At 45.4% G+C, this 19542-nt stretch overlaps 1 protein-coding gene across 1 annotated transcript; it reads left to right on the top strand.

Annotated features, from left to right (window-relative positions):
* The first annotated feature begins 10551 nt into the window (after positions 1-10551).
* Positions 10552-18788, top strand: POLR2H (RNA polymerase II, I and III subunit H). The gene is made up of 5 exons (XM_063131436.1): positions 10552-10654; positions 12536-12619; positions 13871-13964; positions 15300-15383; positions 16984-18788. Exons 1-5 carry the CDS (start codon positions 10582-10584, stop codon positions 17099-17101), a joined length of 453 nt encoding a protein of 150 aa, XP_062987506.1. The 5' UTR covers positions 10552-10581; the 3' UTR covers positions 17102-18788.
* The last annotated feature ends 754 nt before the right edge of the window (positions 18789-19542 follow it).

Genomic DNA, 19542 nt, shown 5'->3' with positions numbered 1-19542 from the left:
CAGGAGGACTGCGGGGCGGGGGGAGACCCGAGGGGAGGGACGGAGGCTCCGGCGGAGCTCGCTGCCCAGGAACCTCTCAGGGGCCAGGGGCCATCCTTGCCAGCGAAGCGCCCCTCTCCAAGTCCTTATACATCCATGGACTACGACGACGACGCCCCCCCTCCAGGCAGGAATGGTCTCTTCCACGAGCGCACCTTCCCTCCCACCCCCTCCTTAAGCCCGTGGCTGCAGCTGTTCGCCAAATCGCAACTGGGAGCAGTCCAAGTGAAAGATCGGGGGTGGGACGAGAGCTGGCAGCAGCCAATGCAGAGCGCATCCTTGTCTCTCCCATGAACAACCTTTGCCCTGCTGGTACTAACCTGTCTTACGAAGTGCGGCGGGGAGGGGGGGACATCAGTTAGCCAATCAGAGCGCGCCGCCGGCACATGCTCAACTGCCAGTGGAGGCTGGTGGCTCCGATGTCAGCGGGGCGGTGAATCCGCTCTGGGTTTCAATCCGGATCAGTCAGAACGCTGAAGAAGCTGAGGTTCTGGATCTATTTTGAGGATTGGTTTCAGCACGTTGGACAGCTCCTTTAGAGTTCTGGCTGAAACCCAGAGCAGATGCACTGCCCACTGAAAATTCAACAGGGCTAGACGTGGAAGGCTTTTCCTGCCGAATTTCTACCTGTCCCAACCGGCTGTAAGTGGCACTGGAGGTTGCTCACCAAGAAACCTGTCCTAGGGTGCAATCCCATGCAAGTTTAGACAGAAAAAAGTCAGACAAGTCCCATCATGCCCCAGCCACCTATACTGGTTGAAGCATGCTGGGAGTTATAGGACATTTTCTGTCCAAACATGCATAGGTTTGCACCCTTAATAGCATATAGAGCAGCCATCCCAAACCAGATGTGTTGGATTGGGGATGCTGAGAGTTGTAGTCCAACACATCTGGAAGGCTACAGTTTGGGCAAGGCCGATATAGAGGAATGCAAGATGTTATCTTTGACCTGAGCCCTGTGCCCTTAACTGCAGCATCAAGGTGATGAAAATCAATGGGGAAACTTGTCCTGGTATGTAGATTTGGGGGAAGAAGAAAGCTTCACCTATTGAATTTGACAGGAGTCCTTCCTGAAAAATAAACAAACAAACCCAGCAGTCTAATTGCTTGGCTTATGTGTAAGAGTGTTGCCAGAACTCATTGGCTACTGGGCCAGATTTAAGGTTTTCATACTAGTATACAAAGCCCTAAACAACTTGGGACCAGGATATCTGAGAGAGCACCTTCTCCCTCACCAACCTGCCCAGTCACTGAGATCATTAGAGCATATGTTCCTGGTGGTTCCATATGGACCTTTGGCCCAATTGGATTTCACCAGGAGAAGAGCCTTTAGTGTGGTGACCCCTTCTCTTTGGAACTCCCTGCCCCTGGAGGTCAGGCAGGCACCAACACTAGGCTGTTTCCTGCACCTCCTGAAAACAACTCTTTTCCAGGAAGCCTTCCTCACCTTCTTCCATTGAGAGCCAGTGTGGTGTAGTAGCTAAGTTGTTGGACTGGGAGTCAGAAGATCCAGGTTCTAGTCCCCACTCGGCCATGGAAACCCACTGGGTGACTTTGGGCCAGTTACAAAGTCCTTTGGACCTTTTTATTCTCTCAGTATTTTAACACTTAATTTTAACTTAAATTTAAATTTTACTGTTCTTTTTTTTAAAAAAATTATTATTAAACAATATACAACAAACACAAAAACAACAAATAAAATCACTTAATACATAAACATAAAATTGCCTTAATATTGTATATTCAAATTTAACCTATTAAACATATTTATACTAAACATAACAGTGCTCCCACCACCACGGGATCTCATTCCTGTTTCCAAAAACTCATAGTTTCATCTGTTGGTGGTTTCCCACTTCCTTTAAACAACACAAACTCTAGGAACTTTTTCCATATACCCTCAAAATCATTCATTTTTACTATACCTCTTTTCATTTTAATATTACATGTCAATTTATCATTTATAGCAATGTCCCACACTTCTTTATACCATTCTTCAATACAATAGTCTCCTTGAACCTTCCAGTTCCTAGCTACAATCAACCTCGCAGCCGTCAGCAGGTTAGTTATCAGTTCTTTCGCTTCTTTATTACATTTAAGTTCTTCTTGCAGTGAGAGTAATGCAATCCTTGGTGTAACCTCTACTTTAAATCCCACAATCTGCTCAATTTCAAAGAACACCATCTTCCACAACTTTTGCACATGTTTACAATCCCACCACATATGTAAATACGTTCCTTTTTCACCACAACCCCTCCAACAATCTGCTGAAAGCTGATTATTAATCTTATTTAATCTGACCGGAGTTAAGTACCACCTCCATACAAGTTTATAGTAATTCTCCTTTATTCTTACTGACATATTTCTCAACACTCTCTGTCTCCATAGTCCTTCCCATCTCTGCTGTCCTATTTGTATCTTCAAATCGGTTTCCCAAACCACTTTCCCGACACTATCCAACATTCCTTTCTCAGCTAATATATTATATAGTTGACTCATTAACCCTTTTGTCCCTGTATTTTGTCCCTTGTCCCTCTCTTTTTTCTCGATTAATTCCTCAAATTTCGTCCTCTCTCCACACTCTCCATTTTCTCTTACCCAATTTTTAGTCCATTGTTCCAATTGCCCATAATTTAACCACGTTAATTTCAAATCTTTTAAAACTTCTTCCAACCTCTCTCTTGTATTCATCCCCCTTAACCATTCTCTTAACTTCATTTTATTTTTTTCTATTAAAACTTTACTTAGTCTATTCTTTAAATTTTCAGGAAAATTCTTTAGCATTATCAACGGTGTTAAGGAGGAATTACTTGAAAGCATCTCCTTTTTATATTTATTCCAAAGTTCCCAATGGAACTTCAAAAAGTGATTATCCAAATCATTAAGCCATTTACCCTTCCCTTTTTCCTTAAAAAATACATTCTGCAATTTTAACTCAACGTTACCTAATGTATTTTCCTCCATCCATTCTAAGTCCCCTACCCCTAAAATTGCTTCGACAATATGTCTTAACCTGTTTGCTATATAATAATACTCAAGGTTTGGGAGACCTAATCCACCCTTCTTTTGGGTTAAATACCATTTACTTTTATTAATCCTTGATTTCTTCTCAGCATTACAGTAATTATTTATAAGATTCTGCCAACTTTTTAACTCTAAATCTGAAATTCTTATTGGTAGCATCCTAAAAAAAAATTAATCTTAGGTAAAATTTTCATCTTTATTAAAGCTATTCTTCCAAACCAAGAAAGATTCAGTTTCTTATACTTCTTTAACTTTTCTACTATCTCTTTTTTCAATCCATTTAAATTCTCACTTTCCAAATCTTCTAAATTTTTAGTAACCTTAACACCCAAATATTTAATTTTCTCTTTACTTTTCAGAACTGAAGCCTTCCCTTCCCATTCCTTTTCTTCCTTTTTGATATAATTAAACAACATCAATTCCGATTTTGCCCAATTTATTCTTAACCCCGTAACTTCTTCAAATTCTTTCAACTGCTGTTTAATTCTTTCCATTTTACCTATAGGATCTCTAATAGTCATCAATGTGTCATCTGCAAACATATTCAACTTTATTTTATTACTGCTACCTATCCTCTCTATCTCCACATCTTCTCTTATTGTGTTTGCCAACAATTCCATCACCAATACAAACAGGACTGGCGAGAGTGGGCATCCTTGTCTTGTCCCTCTGGCTAGTCGTATCTTATCCGTTATTCCATCATTTACTACCACTACGGCTGTGTTTTTGGAATATAACTGCTCTATTATTGCTCTCAATTTAATACCAAATCCCATTTTATTTAACACCAACTTTAAAGTTTGCCAACTCATACAATCAAAAGCCTTGAAAATATCTAACGCTAAAATACCCGCCTTATTCTTTGACTTTTTTATCCCCTGTATTACATTCAGAACTCTGCCTATTAATGTGTGCATCTGTCTACCTGCTATGAAACCGCATTGGTCTTCCCCTACATATTTAGCTATAAATTTATTTAACTTTTAGCCAAAATAGTTGAAATTTTTTTAGCATCTTGATTTATTAACGAAATTTGTCTATATGAATCAGGGAGAGTCAAGTCCTTATCCGGTTTCGGAATTAAAATTATTATAGAATGCTCCCATGACTCTGGAATCTTCTCCCCTTCCATTATTGCATTATATAATTTCAACAACTTTGGCACTATTAATGTTAATTTTTTATAAAACTCTGGTCCTAGACCATCTACCCCTGGTGATTTCCCTGCTTTAAGGCGGTCAATAACCTCCTCTATTTCACTTTGCAGTATCTTATTGTCCATTATTTCCTTATGCTCTTTTTTTAATCCTTTCTTCAAAAATTTACCCACATACTCTTCCATCTTCTTCGTTTGGGTATCTCTCTCCTTATATAAATCTTCAAAAAATTCCTGAATGTTTTTATTTATTTTATTTTATTATTATTTTTAATATCAATTTCTGCTGCGTGGTTTGATCCTGGTTGTGCTTTTTATACTGTATTTTGGATTTGTGTTTTTAGACTATTGGTTGTTTTATTATGGTTTTAATTTTTGTGAACCGCCCAGAGAGCTTCAGTTATTGGGCGGTATAAAAATACAATAAATAAAATAATAAATAAATAATAATAATACATACTCTCAGTCCAACCCACCTCACAGGGTTGTTGTTGTGAGGATAACATGGAGAGGAGGAGAATTATGTACGTCACCTTGGATTCCTTGGAGGAAAAAAGGCGGGATATAAATTAAATAAATAAATAAATAAATAGTTAAACTGACCAGTCACTGTTTTTAGTGGTCCTTTGTTATAAAATGAACAATTTTAATTTGCTGTTTTAATCTTTTTATTTATGTTACTTATTTATTTATTTATTTATTACATTTATATACTGTCCCACAGCCAAAGCTCTCTGGGCAGTTTACAAAAGTTAAAAAACAGTGAACTGTTTTTACTCTCTCTCTCTCTCTTTACTGTTTTATTCCTATGTACACCATTCCAGAATCTATTTTAGCTATGGGGCGGTATATAAATATTGTAAATAAATAAATAAATAAAAATGTAGCCCATGAGAAAGATCTGAACAATTTACTTGTGATCCCAGATGAACACAGTCCACCAGCCAGAAATTTGGGGTGTACCAGGTGATTATCAACATCCCTGCAATAACAGGCAGACAGTAAAACCAGGAAATGTAGCCAGTCCTTGGTGAACCGACTGGTGAGCCACAATCAACTTCGTGGAACGCAGTTAGTGCAGGCATACCTAGGACACAATCCTAGCTCTTTTTCCTGTCTCACATGCTCCAGCTGAGAGCCCCCTCCCTCCTGCTACCAACTGTCTCTGGAGAGGCCATCAGTGAGGGAGGAAGCAGCAGCCAGGCACCTCTCCACCATGCCTGGATCCAGCTCCAGCTGAGAGCCCCCTCCCTCCTGCTACCAACTGTCTCTGGAGAGGCCACCAGTGAGGGAGGAAGCAGCAGCCAGACACCTCTCCACCGTGCCTGGGTCCAGCTCCAGCTGAGAGCCCCCTCCCTCCTGCTGTCATCTGTAACTGCTGAACTTTACAACTAAGATTGTAGTGCCTGAATTTGCTTTCCTTTTCCCCCTCCTCCTCCCCCCTCCCTGTCCCCTTTCCTTTTGTGTCATGTCTTTTAGATTGTAAGCCTGTGGGCAGGGACTGTCAAGAAATACTTTTGTAAGCCTCCGTGAGAGCCTTTTTTGGCTGAATGGCGGCATAAAAATCCTTAAATAAATAAATAAATAAATAAAATAATTATTGCCAAATCCAAGTGTGCCAAAATCCAATATTGAGACACTTGCAAAAGATCACAGGCAAGGCGTCGGGCACCAAATGTTTATTCTCGAGAATAAGGTGACCTCTTGGCACTCATGCAGCAAAGGCAGGGTCACACCATGCTGAGGCAGGACAATAGCTTATATACAGTACTTCCATGCAGTGGTCAGAAGGAGAATTGCAGCTGAGATTACTCGGCTGCCATCACCTTGTGCTTTTCCCAGGTGTGCTTTGCGCCTGTAGCCCTTCTCCTATTGGTGATGTGGCTAGGGGGCAGTCCTAAGGATTTGGCTGGGTTTGATTGGTCAGTTTCATTTGAAACTGACCTATGCTGTTAAACTGCACTTAAGCGATGTTTACTTGAAGTTAGGTGGTGCTGGAGCTGGGGGGGGGGGCATTTGGACCCCGCCATCAGTGTGAAATACCTGCTCTCAGATGTCCTTTGCCCTGCATGCCTGCACTTAACATTTCCCCTACATAGTGAAGCGTGGGCAGCTCGACAGTGAGCGGATTTGATGGGATTAACTCAATCGGTGTCCTTTGGGGCTGACAAGGCTAGGGGGCTGGGAAAGTGTCTATGTTTCACTTGCACAGCGGTAAATGGAGTTCTTTACTGGGGGCATTGTCGAGGAAATCAAGCTGGTTCTTTTACCTAATGCCCACAGGTATAGGAAAATGGATCTATAACACACTAGCTCCATACAACATAAAGTTCATATCTTCCTGCTTAATTAAAACCTATTTTTAATGTTGCACTTGCTGTCACAATTCAGCTGATGTTGAAACCACACGTTGAAACATGATGTTGAAACCACATATTTTTTTAAGGCAAGCTAACCACAACTAGGAAACATATGGAGATGTATTTCGTCTAACTACTGTAATGCCCATTATAGTATTCTAGTCAGAGAAGTACTTGAACTCTGTATATGCCTAGGTGCTTTGCTTCTCATTGGTTATGTTGACCTTTCCTGAAATTGTTGGGCAGTTCCTCAGACTGTCACCCTGCAGCGCTGCTTGTAATAAATCTTCTAAGGAGAGAGAAATTGTGTCTTGAGAGTTTGTGACCACCACTCAGCGAACCACAGGGACCCGTGGTTTCGGGTTCCACAACAGCATCTGGCTACTCCCCTTCCCTGCCTTGTTAGGCCCATTCGACTTTTCCAGGTGTCCCTGGGTGGGCTCCTGGTGGGGTGCCCTGGAGGAGGTGTGGGTGCATGTCTGGATGTGTCTGTGTGTCAGGTGGAAATGTACATTACATCAGGAATACACCCTCGAACCACCTTGGCTGGCTGGGGGATGCTGTGAGTTCAAGCGCAACAGCTCTGGACAGCACTCAGTTAGGGGAGGCTGCCTAAAGGGAATCTCCACCCTTGCACAGTTTCTCTCAGTCATGATGCCAATAATGCACCCTTGATTTATGTTCTCACGGCAGGGTTCAAAAAGGCTATGGAGGAGTGACAGTTTCACATGCAAGTGAATATCTGGAAGCCGATCCATAAACAATGAAGAGCCAGAACCAGCAATAACATCACCTTTTCCCCTCCCAGTGCAACAACAAACAGTTGATCCTCCTCTGCTTTGTCTCTTACCATGGGAGGTTTTATACAGAAGCACACTGCACAAATTGTTATCACTCATAAAGCAACCCTGCACTCTGGTTTGATCTCAACATTATTATGACGAGTAATCTTCCATGTATTACTTTTTATTTGTTTTATTTATTTAACTTTCGTAAACCACCCAGAGAGCTTCGGCTATGGGGCAGTATATAAATTGCAATCAATCAATCAATCAAATTTCTTGGCCACCTTTCAGGGCAGAAGCCCTCCCAACGGGGCAGCGTACAGCAATAAGACACACAAAAGTGATAAGATGTCAAGAGTTATAAAAACAGAATTGAAAACAGTAAGATAGGGTGACCATATGAAAAGGAGGACAGGGCTCCTGTATCTTTAATAGTTGCATAGAAAAGGGAATTTTAGCAGGTGTCATTTTTATATATGGAGAACCTGGTGAAATTCCCTCTTCATCACAACAGTTAAAGCTGCAGGTGCCCTGCCCTCTTTTAAATCTGGTCACTCTAGTATAGCTCCTGCAGCTTTAACTGTTGTGATGAAGAGAAAATTTCACCAGATTCTCCATATATACAAATGACACCTGCTGAAATTCCCTTTTCTATGCAACTATTAAAGATACAGGAGCCCTGTCCTCCTTTTCATATGGTCACCCTATGTAAGAACACAATAAAAACATCAAGAAGGACAGCAAGAATTAACGACAACAACAAAACTATCCTTCCCCAGTCAGGCAATGTAAATTATTGTTTAATAGGTGATTAATAATGTGCAGATCAGATGTGTAAAGAATATATTTCAACAATAAACACTATATTTAAACTTAAATAAATACGGTCAGGGCCGGTGCTACCATAGAGGCCACTCAGGCGGCCGCCTAGAGCACCAAGCTAAGAGGGGTGCCGGGCACAGCGCAGCACTCATGTGCGTTGGCTGTGAGCCGGGCTGGCCCGAGGATTCAGTTGGGCCTGGGCGGGTGAGATGGCGCCCCGCACCTGCCCAGCTGAAGTGAAGCCAGGGATGCTGGGGTGGGAGTGGGGCGGCTCCACCTTCGGACTTCTGGAACGTGCCCGGAAGAGAGAGAGAGAATGTATAGGTGAATGGGGTGCATGGGGTCTTTGAGTGAATGCGTGTGTTCATGCGTGTGTTTGTTTGGAGTGAGTGATGCATGTGTGCGAGTAGGGGGGGATGATTTGGAGGTGATATTCCTATTAAATAATGCATTTTAGACCCATAGCCGTTCCTTTCCAATTTGTTTGCTATAATTGGCACGATGTATTTCTTGCACTTTAAAATAAATTTATCAGTTTCAAGTTTTGTGCTTCTTATTTTTTTCCAAGAAACATGTTCTTAAAAATCAAAGTTGTTATTTTTTTGTGGGGGTTGGGTGGGGTGAAAGTAGCTCACCTTGCCTAGGGCACAAAATAGTCTGGCACCGGCCCTGAATACGGTCATAATGTGGTAAATAACAGGCAAGGAGTCCAACTGCATGAAGATGAGGCATCCCAAACAGGCGGCCCCGTCCTGGTTTTTATTAAGAACTAAGTGGTTACATTTCCTGTATACAAGCTATGATTGGTTGTTAAGTACAGCATGTTAAATGCATGATTACCTCGTGCACAGGAGGTGCACAGAAGGTGCTGGTTAGTGTGTGTTCAGCATGAATATACCATATAAGGGTTAAGGAAATACATGATCATAGCATAGTGTCTTCAATACTGTATTGTATTCTGTGGTTCTTGCGTCAGCACATTCCAAGGCATGACCAGCAAGTGCCAAGATGTTTCTTAGCAAGGCTTTATCTTAAAAGTGTTATCCTTGTGTTCCAGCACATCTCAGCATGGTATGCCAATACTGAATGTGTGCCAGAGAGGGATAACAATTTCCCCTACATCATAACCCTATGCACACTTAGAAGGAAAATAAAACTCCTACACTTCCCTCCTTATTGTTTTATTATGATTTTATTAGAATGTAAGCCTATGCGACAGGGTCTTGTTATTTATTGTTTTACTCTGTACAGCACCATGTACATTGATGGTGCTATATAAATAAATAATAATAATAATATGATGATGACTGGAGTATGCTAGGCATTGTAGGACTCTTTTTTTTTGTCTAAACTTGCATAGGACTGCACCCTAAGGCAAAGTAGAATATACTGTGTGTATATATTATATTGCATATATACTAGGGTGACCGTATGAAAAGAAGGACAGGGCTCCTGTATCTTTAACAGTTTTATTGAAAAGGGAATTTCAGCAGGTGTCATTTGTATATGGGGAACCTGGTGAAATCCCCTCTTCATCACCACAGTTCAAGCTGCAGGAGCCCTGCCCTAGAGTGACCAGATACAAAAGAGGACAGGGCTCCTGCAGCTTGAACTGTGGTGATGAAGAGGGAATTTCACCAGGTGCTGCATGCCTACAAATGACACCTGCTGAAATCCCCTTTTCTATGGAAATGTTACAGATGCAGGAGCCCGGTCCTCCTTTCCATAGGGTCACCCTAGTATATACTCTCTGTGTGTGTCTATTATATAGTGTATAATACACACACATATACTGTGTGTGTGTGTGTGTGTTATTGCATATATACTGTGTGTGTATTATTATACAGTGTGTAATACACTGTATATCATTTATACACACACATAAATTCTGCTCCTCCTCTCCACCGTTGTTGTTGTTATTGATATTGATGATGATGTCTATTTAGCAGTCGCGCTATAGCCGAAGTTCTCACTGCAGCCTTAAAAACTGAAGGGAAATACCTTTTTCGCCTGGGCTTCAAAGGAGACCTCTGCGCATGCGCCTATATAGGACGTCCTTCCTTCTCCCGCCGCCTTCTTTCTTCCCGCCAACCTGCTAGCTGTCTTTCCTTTGCCCAACGCTAATATGGCGGCCGCCGCTTCAGGCGTCAAACGTCATCTACGAGCGCCCGCGCCGGAAGCGAAGCGAGAAAGCCGACCTGGGCCACGTGGGTTGCCTGCTTGCAGGTGGTCCTTTGCAGCTCCGGCTGCGGGCAGCGGGCAGGTCTGCGGCCGGGCTCCCGCGCGGCGGCTCCTCCTCCTCCTCCTGCTGCTGCCGCCGCCGTCCCGCCCCGACTGCCATTCCTGCCCCCGAGGCGACCCTCGCCTTGCACCCCCGGCCCGCTCCCGCCTCGCCATGGCCGGCATTCTCTTCGAGGATATTTTCGACGTGAAAGACATCGACCCCGAGGGCAAGAAATTCGACCGGGGTGAGGAAGGCGGACGCGGCTGCTGCGCCTTTTCTCCTTCTCCTTCTCTTCTCCCCCCACCCGCCAAAACTACTGCAAAAGCCTCCCCCACACGTTGCTTTATGGGCATCCTCCTCCCTCCCCACCCCCTTTCCTTTTGTGTCATGTCTTTTAGATCAGCCTTCCTCAATGTGGAGCGCTCCAGATGTGTTGGACTGCACCTCCCAGAATGCCCCAGCCAGCTCCAGATTGTTGGACTACAACTCCCAGAATGCCCCAGCCAGCTCTGCTGGCTGGGGCATTCTGGGAGGTGCAGTCCAACACATCTGGAGCGCCCCAGGTTGAGGAAGGCTGAGCTAGGGGATGGTGGGAATTGTAGTCCAAGGGATTTGCCCTAGAGCGGGTGACCATGGCAGGACAAGTGGCCTTAAATGTAGGGTGACCATATGAAAAGGAGGACAGGGCTCCTGTATCTTTAACAGTTGCATAGAAAAGGGGATTTCAGCAGGTGTCATTTGTATATATGGGGAACCTGGTGAAATTCCCTCTTCATCACCACAGTTAAAGCTGCAGGAGCTATACTAGAGTGACCAGATTTAAAAGAGGGCAGGGCACCTGCAGCTTCAACTGTTGTGATGAAGAGAAAATTTCACCAGGTTCCCCATATATACAAATGACACCTGCTGAAATTCCTTTTTCTATGTAACTGTTAAAGATACAAGAGCCCTGTCCTTTTCATATGGTCACCCTAAGTATTGCTCTTCAGCCGTAGTAGGTAAAACAACCCACTGTCTGTTTAAACGACACTACATCCAGTGGAGGCTGGTGGCTCTGATGTCAGTAGGTGTTAAATCCACTCCAGTTTTCAATCAGAACTCTAAAGAGAACTCTAATGGGGCATTCTGGGAGGTGCAGTCCAACACATCTGGAGCGCTCCAGGTTGAGGAAGGTGGTTTTAGATACCACAAGATGCGGTGATGGCCACCAATTTGGATGGCTTTAAAAGGGGGTTGGATAAATTCCTGGAGAAGAAGGCTATCAATGGCTACTAGTCCTGATAGCTATGTGCTCCCTCCAGGATCAGAAGCAGTAAGCCTGTGTGCACCAGTTGCTGGGGAACATGGGTGGGAGGGTGCTGTTGCACCATGTCCTGCCTTGTTCATCGCTGGTCGATGACTGGTTGGCCACTGTGTGAACAGAGTACTAGACTAAATGGACTCTTGGTCTGATTTAGCAGGGCTCTTATGTTCTCCTTGATGAGAATACACTCCCATTCCTGGTAACTTTCCCCTCACAGGTATTATATCCTCACCATTCTGACAGCTGCAACCTTCCAACATGGCAGAGTATGGACACTCCTGCCACTTGCAGTATCAGTCAACCAAGCTATTAGGACAGCAAGGGATTTATTGGAATTGCTGTGCAGTCATGGGTCAGCTTTTAAATTTTGTAATTACAAAATATGAGAATCTATACGGGCATAGCCCTGAACCCCAACCGTTCCCCACATTTTTGAACTGTGATTGTGGAGACTGATGCACAAGGTCTGTACCAAAGATGCTAAGTAACCATTGTCAGGATCTATAACAAATACTTGGCATGTATAAGACCCTGTAATTCGTTCCTCATCTATGGAATCTATCACAAGCCCAAAAGACTCTATGCTCTGTTTCTTAATCTCTTCAGAGTTTGGGTGTTTTTAAAATAAATAAATTAGAGTTTCAGGTTCCTTTTGCTGATGTCTGAGTCAGGGATCCGATTGATATTCCCTCTTTAAAGACTCTTCCTTTTCTCTGGTTCCACAGACCTGGGTCTGGGTGGGCTTAGCATTCCATCAGGAAAGGGGTCTGCCTTCTTTGCCATCAGCCTCAAATAACTGATACTCATATCTGTCTTCTTCAGTTTCCCGGCTGCATTGTGAGAGCGAGTCCTTCAAAATGGACTTGATCCTCGATGTGAACGTACAGATCTACCCTGTTGATCTTGGTAAGTGGGGATCAAGGAGCAGACCTGGCAAGGTTTTTTCCCCTACTAAGCACATATTGCATCAAAGTTCACTTCTGTTTTTAAAACTCCCTGCAGATTTTTCTTCAGCCTTAACCTGCCTGATCAATGACATCCAGAGAGCTTCTGCTATTGGGCGTTATAAAAATGTAATAAATAAATAATATAGATCCTGCTTTTCTTTGTGGCAAAGACATTCATTTGCACAAACATCAGAGTGTCTGAAGAAATGCTAATTTTCTAATCACCAGTTGTTCGTGATAGTGATGAATAAGTCAACAGTTGTTTTTACCTCTTTTTTAAAAAGAGAAGTGCAGTTTTTGATAGTGTCTTCTCTGCCTTTTCTGTAAATTGTCACCATAACATCTGCCTGCGTTTGCACATGACAAATGAATGGGATGGCCTGAGTAAATATAAACCAAACCACTTAAATAACCCCTTAATAAATTTGTCAAAGTGAGCCGTGGCCCATAAAAGTTTACACTGCAAAGACTCTTTTTAGCCTCTGAGCTGCCAAAGAGTGGCTTCTTGTTTTTACTGTGACTGACTAGCATGAATTCACCGCTGAAGTCAATCTGCGCACTAGCTTCCTGTTTTAAAAATGAATTTTTCTGGCTTGCTTTTGTCACTTTAAAAACTTTGATGGACTTAATGCGACCCGATTGTGCTTGATTAAAAATTACAGTTTGAGGCCACCGGCTAAAATGTTCAACCTCTTTAAACCCGTGCAGGCACCTGTTGGCGAAGACATCTTAATTTTCTGAATGTATAATTCAGAGGCCATTGAAAGGCAAAATGCTCAGAGCCGAGACTCATGCAGAGAGGCAGTGGGTGACTACCACTCAGATGTTTGCCATAGTGGGGCCTAAATGTCATTGCACTGTAAACCTCCCAATATACCCGCTCCCCTAACTATATGCAAATCTAGCTCAGGATATGTTCAGCCAGTTGAACTGCAACATCAAATTCCACTTTTGCTTTGTCTCTTCTTTGCCCCTCGCTGCCCCCTGGCACTGTTTCTCCAAGGCCTGTTGCCGTCCTCGGCGTGTGCGTGCAGTGCTTTCCTCCTTACGGTGTTTTGCATTTGTTCTCCTTCTAAGTCTGTTCTTGGTCTTGGCTTTCTAGCTGTGCACATCCTCCCATCGAAAGCTCCGGCCTTGCACGCCGGTCAGGAAGTCGGCCGGTCTTAGCCTTCTTAGTATCCGTTCTCTCTCTCTCTCTCTCGCATCCCAGGTGACAAATTCCGCCTAGTGATTGCCAGCACCTTGTACGAAGACGGGACCTTGGATGATGGGGAATATAACCCGACGGACGATAGACCATCCAGGTAATGGAAAGCTAGTTCTGCTGCAGCTGAGTGCTCTTGTGTTCCACCTTCTGCAAGAAGAGATCAAGAACTAGCGTTTTGTAGTGCATGTGCAGCCGGCATGCCCACCCAGGGCTGGCATCGAGGGTAGGCACAGTTGGGCTCCTGCCAGGAGCCCACTGACAACAGCCCCACTGGAGTTGCTCCTCCGTTTCACCCCTGCAGCCTGCCCCTCCACCTGGCCCATGCTCTGACCCAGACAACAATGGTAGTGAGAATCAGTAACAGTAGCTGTGACTTGCTCACTGACTACCCGTCAAGTCAAGCAAGAGATAGAGAAAGAGGACAAGGAACCATCACAGCTGGTAACAATGGTGGTGAGACGGTACTGAGGGAAGGTGACCCATTGAGGGTGTCTTTCCCAAGGGCCTTCAAAAACCTGGAGCAAGCACTGCGCCCACCATCCACCCCTGTTTGAAGTGTACACATAACTGCTTCGGCATCTGTAATGCTTAATCCATAGCCGTTGACTCCCCACGTACACGGTCCCTGTAGAATTCCCCGAGCCACGCAGATCCCGTTCCCTTGGGATCGCTCCCTGCCTCACTTAAGTCCTCCTGGGCCGCCAAGCAGGAGCTAGAAGGGCTGCCTTGCCGTGGGGCTTCCTACAGTGTATTTTATTTTATTTTCCTAATTATCTTTACATGCCAGCTTTCCTCTAAGGCAGCCTTCCTCAACCTGGGGCGCTCCAGATGTGTTGGACTCCAACTCCCAGAATGCCCCAGCCAGCTGGCTGGGGCATTCTGGGAGATGCAGTCCAACACATCTGGAGCGCCCCAGGTTGAGGAAGGCTGCTCTAAGGAAATAAAAGCAGTGTACACAGTTCTTCCCATGCCCACTTTAATCCTCGCCGCACCCCTGCGTTGTGGGTCGGGTTGAGAGTTTGTGACTAGGCCCTCGTCACCACGGCGAGCTTCCTGGCTGAAGAAGGATTTGAACCTGGGGTCTGTCCGATCCTAAATCAGCACTCGAAGCAGTTCACAAGCCTTCCGCAACCTGGTGCCCTCCAGATCTGTCGAACTGCAACTCCCATCATTCCTAAGTGGCTGTGAAAGGAAGAGCTGTAGGACATCTTGAGGAAGCCCAGCAAAGTTTACTGCTGCAAGGCGCAAGAATGTTTGGAAATCTGCAGGCCCTTTATTCTGCGCATGGAATATTTAAATGTTGTGTTGACGCTAAACTGCGCATGGGAAGCAAACTTGGACCTCTTCATTTGGGTGTTTATTGCAGGTATGCAGTGTGCTTGCAAAAAAAACCCCCAAAACTTGCCACTCTCTCTCTTCTTCTTGCCTACAGGGCTGACCAGTTTGAGTATGTGATGTATGGCAAGGTGTACAGGATTGAAGGGGATGAGACGTCCACAGAGGCCGCCACGCGCCTGTAAGTATCCCATTCCTTCTGGGCTTCCTTCTTCGGGCAAATCGGCATTGCTCCAAGAGAGCTGGTCAAACACGAGGAGGTACTTCCCTCCAGGTGCGCCCCCCCAGCCTTTCTGAACGCTGCGCTGCTCAGCACCTGGGGAGGCTCTTACTGAAAGTTATAAGGTGAGCGGATTTGGGGAAAAGTGAATAGGGAGGAGACAGAAAGCCTTTCCCTAAATCAGGGGTGGGCGACTTGCGTCCCTCCAGACGTTTTTACCCTACAACTCTCGTAGCCAATGGTGAAGGATGGTGGTAAAAGTAAACCAAGACACCTGGAGGGCCGCAAGTTGAGCACCCCTGCCCTAAATGCTAAAATGAGAGGCGATGTTCTAATTAACAGCCTTCTCAGACTAGTTAAGAACATCAGAAGAGCCCTGCTGGATCAGACCAAGGGTCGATCTAGTCCATCACTCTGTCGACCAGGGACCCACAAGCAGGACACGGTGCAATGGCACCCTCCTGCCCATGTTAAGAACATCAGAAGTGCCCTGCTGGATCAGACCAAGGGTCCATCTAGTCTGGCACTCCGCTCACACAGTGGCCAACCAGCCATCGGCCAGGGACCAACAAGCAGGACATGGTGCAACAGCACCCTCCCACCCATGTTCCCCAGCAACTGGTGCACACAGGCTTATTGCCTCGAATACTGGAGAGAGCACACAACCATCAGGGCTAGTAGCCATTGAGAGCCTTCTCCTCCAGGGATTTATCCAACCCTCTCAGAAAGCCATCTCAATTGGTGGCCATCACGGAGAAATTATTTATTTATTTATTTATCTAGCTATCTATCTTGTAGTGAATTCCAGAGTTTAACTCTGCGCTGTGTGAAGAAGTCCTTCCTTTTATCTGTTCTGAATCTCCCACCAATCAGCTCCATGGGAGGACCCCACAGGGTTCTAGTATTATGGGAGAGGGAGAAAAATGTCTCCCTGTCCACCTTCTCTACAACAAACATAATTTTGTGCACCTCTTATCATGTCTCCCCTTAGCCTCCTTTTTAACATGCTAAGCAATCCCAGCTGTTGTAGCCTTCCCTCACATGGGAGATGCTAAAGCCCCTTGATAACTTCGGTTGCCCTTTTCTGCACTTTTGTTCCCTGACTTATTCCCGCAGTGGCAGTGAGTAGATTTGGAGAGACACAAGCCATGTAGTCGCCACCCTATGGGGCTATGTTAGTCCTTGGCCTACGGCCACGTGGTTTGTCCTGATTTTCCCACACACACACACACCTTCTCAGGCCCCAAGGAATTTCAGAGAATTGGAGGAGTGGCAATACTGAGCTTTTCCATGTGGTTAGAGGCAAAATTTGGCTGCCTCTCCTACCTGTGCAGGTAGCGTCCTAAGAACTTCACAAGAGCCATCCTGGATCAGACCAAGGGAGACCTGATAGAGGTGCACAAAATGATACCTGTTGTGGAGAATGTGGATAGAGAGTCATTTTTCTCCCTCTCCCATAATACTAGAACCCAACAGGGTCATCCCACGAAGCTGATTGGTGGGAGATTCAGGACAGATAAAAGGAAGTCCTGCTCCTCACCCTTTTTTGCCCTCCCTCCAGCTCCGCCTACGTGTCCTACGGCGGCCTGCTCATGAGACTCCAGGGAGACGCCAACAACCTGCACGGCTTTGAAGTGGATTCCAGAGTCTACCTGCTCATGAAGAAACTGGCCTTCTGACCTGCTGTGGGGGGACGCTGGAGGGCTGGAAGCTGCAGTGGCATCTTGGACTCGGGGGGGGGGGAGTGGAGCTGCCAACCCCCCCACCCCAAATATACAGAGACAGATTTGCCAATGGCGGATTACAGGCATCTCTGACAAGTTCCCCACCTCTTCCCTCTGCCCCCCATTTGGGGGCCTTTGGATCATATCAGCATACTGAACATTTGTCCAGAGCATCTCCTGCTAGCATTGAAGGGACCGGATTTCGTTCTCTTAATATTTGTAGGATTACAGTGAACCATCGTTTGTTATTGCATAAGGAACTCAGTTGCATCTGTTATTACACAGGGGACTATGAATCTTTTGATATTACAGAGGGATCTATGGACATTTGTCTAGAGCGTCTCCTACTAAGAGTGAAGGAAGGGACGAGATTTCATTCTCCCAAGTATTTGTATGGTTATAAGCCACACTTTGTTATTACATAGTCGCATTTGATATTACATGGGAAGATACGAACATTTGTCCAAAACATCTGCTCACACTAAAGGGACTAGACTTCGCATTTCAAGGATTTATATGGTCACAGTATTACATGGGGGCTCTGTTCCATGAGAATCAAGGTTGCTATTTCAGATGTAGGGTGACCATATGGAAAGGAGGACAGGGCTCCAGTACCTTTAACAGTTGTATTGAAAAGGGAATTTCAGAAGGTGTCCTTCATATGCATGTATGCACCTGGTGGAATTCCCTCTTCATCACAACAGTTAAAGCTGCAGGAGCCCTGCTCTCTTTTGTATCTGGTCACTAGCATAGCTCCTGCAGCTTTAACTGTTGTGATGACCTGCATACAAATGACACCTGCTGAAATTCCCTCTTCATCACAACAGTTAAAGCTGCAGGACCTCTGCCCTCTTTTGTGTGTGGTCACTCTAGTGTAGCTCCTGCAGCTTTAACTGTGGTGATGAAGAGGGAATTTCACCAGGTGCTGCATGCATACAAATGAGACCTGCTGAAATTCCCTTCTCTACGCAACTGTTAAAGATACAGGAGCCCTGTCCTCCGTTGCATACGGTCACCCTATTCAGATAAGCAGGGTGTGCTCACTTTGCTGTGCTTCGCTCATAGCATAGGCAAGGAGCCTCTGCCCTTACAGATTTTGCCAAAGTACAGATTCTGACCATCGTTCCTGACCGTTGGCCATGGTCAGCTGGGAATGATGGGTATATCAGCAATATCTGAAGGGGCAGTAGTTTCCCTGCTCCCTGGCCCGAGGCAAATGCTCCATTTGAATTTGCTTTGATGCCTTAATTAAAGCGTAGCAGTTTCATATTTGGCTGAGCCGGGCATCATTTCTTGCATCTACACTAGAAAGTTGGTGGCTCAAGGATTTGGCCGCTCAAGATTCGGCAGTTAGGAATCCAAATTCCTCGGATCGAGTTGCCTGCTTTATCAACAGAAATGGACTAGGTTTGCACATTCTTCGCAAAGACACAATGTTTTCTTCAGGATTTGGGTCCTCTGTCTTGATCCACCACAACTCCCTGCTCCTTACCCAGTCCCATCGCAAACGTGGAAGGGGACTTGGCACTCCAGCGTAGAAGAACCATAAGCAGAAACTTCCTGGGCCAAGAGTGTGAGACAAGGACCTTGTTCACGCATAACCGCAACCCATGGTTTGTTTAATTTGTGGGTTGTTGCCTTGCCCACAGTTAAGCCGGACCATAGAGCAGACAGCTGGTTGTTTGGTTCCTGCCTCCCTCCCTCCCTCCCTGTATCTCTGTAGCGGGGCTGGGGATTATTATTATTTTACCACTCTTTCCTGTCACTGCTGTAGTCTGGCGAACAAACCAATAGTTCTGGATTCACACTAACAACAACCCAGGCATCACCACCCAGCAATGGGGCAACTTGCAGGACACGGCACGCTGGTCTCCCTTTCCTCCGCACCTTTCCTCATTCAGTGAGTGGGAGATGCAGGAAGCGAGCACGGCCTACGTAGCCAGGTTGCCGCATTTCCTTTTCCACATTTGGCCCTGCCTGGGTCCGCGGTAGGCCTTGCCCACGGCAGGCAGGCTGGCAGGCCGGCCACGGGAGCGTATGCCCAAGCGCATGCAGCCCTCGGCTTGGGAAACATTCTCCGTCCCCCGTGTGCAGGCAACATAAAGGCCTTCAAACGATATATGTAGGCACTTTTCAGAAGGTGCCAGTGGTGCGTACAAGATCTTCATGCTCTATTTCGTTCTCATAGCCCTATGTGCTTAATAAAATGTGGCAGGACTCTTTTATATAAAAAAAAAGAACACACAAGTCTTTATTGTAGTAAAGTTATAGGTAGGAAGCCTTCCCAAGCGCTCTCCCCCTTCAGGCTGTGTCTGTAGCAGCCAGGGCCGGGCCGGTCTCATAATGCATGCAAAGGTGCTTCTTTTTGGCGAGTACACTGCTGTAGGCAGAGACAG

Source organism: Elgaria multicarinata, chromosome 8 (genome assembly GCF_023053635.1).
Source record: "Elgaria multicarinata webbii isolate HBS135686 ecotype San Diego chromosome 8, rElgMul1.1.pri, whole genome shotgun sequence".
Lineage (NCBI taxonomy): Eukaryota > Metazoa > Chordata > Lepidosauria > Squamata > Anguidae > Elgaria > Elgaria multicarinata.
The sequence above is the reverse complement of the archived record's forward strand: the minus strand, read 5'-3'. Positions and strand labels throughout refer to the sequence as shown.

What these genes read in the sequence shown, in the direction of transcription:
- POLR2H (XM_063131436.1), top strand. Translation starts at nt 10,582, where the DNA reads ATGGCCGGCATTCTCTTCGAGGATATTTTCGACGTGAAAGACATCGAC. An exon ending in GATCTACCCTGTTGATCTTG is followed by an intron (nt 12,620 to 13,870) that starts GTAAGTGGGGAT and finishes CTCGCATCCCAG; the next exon opens with GTGACAAATTCCGCCTAGTG. An exon ending in ACAGAGGCCGCCACGCGCCT is followed by an intron (nt 15,384 to 16,983) that starts GTAAGTATCCCA and finishes CCCTCCCTCCAG; the next exon opens with CTCCGCCTACGTGTCCTACG.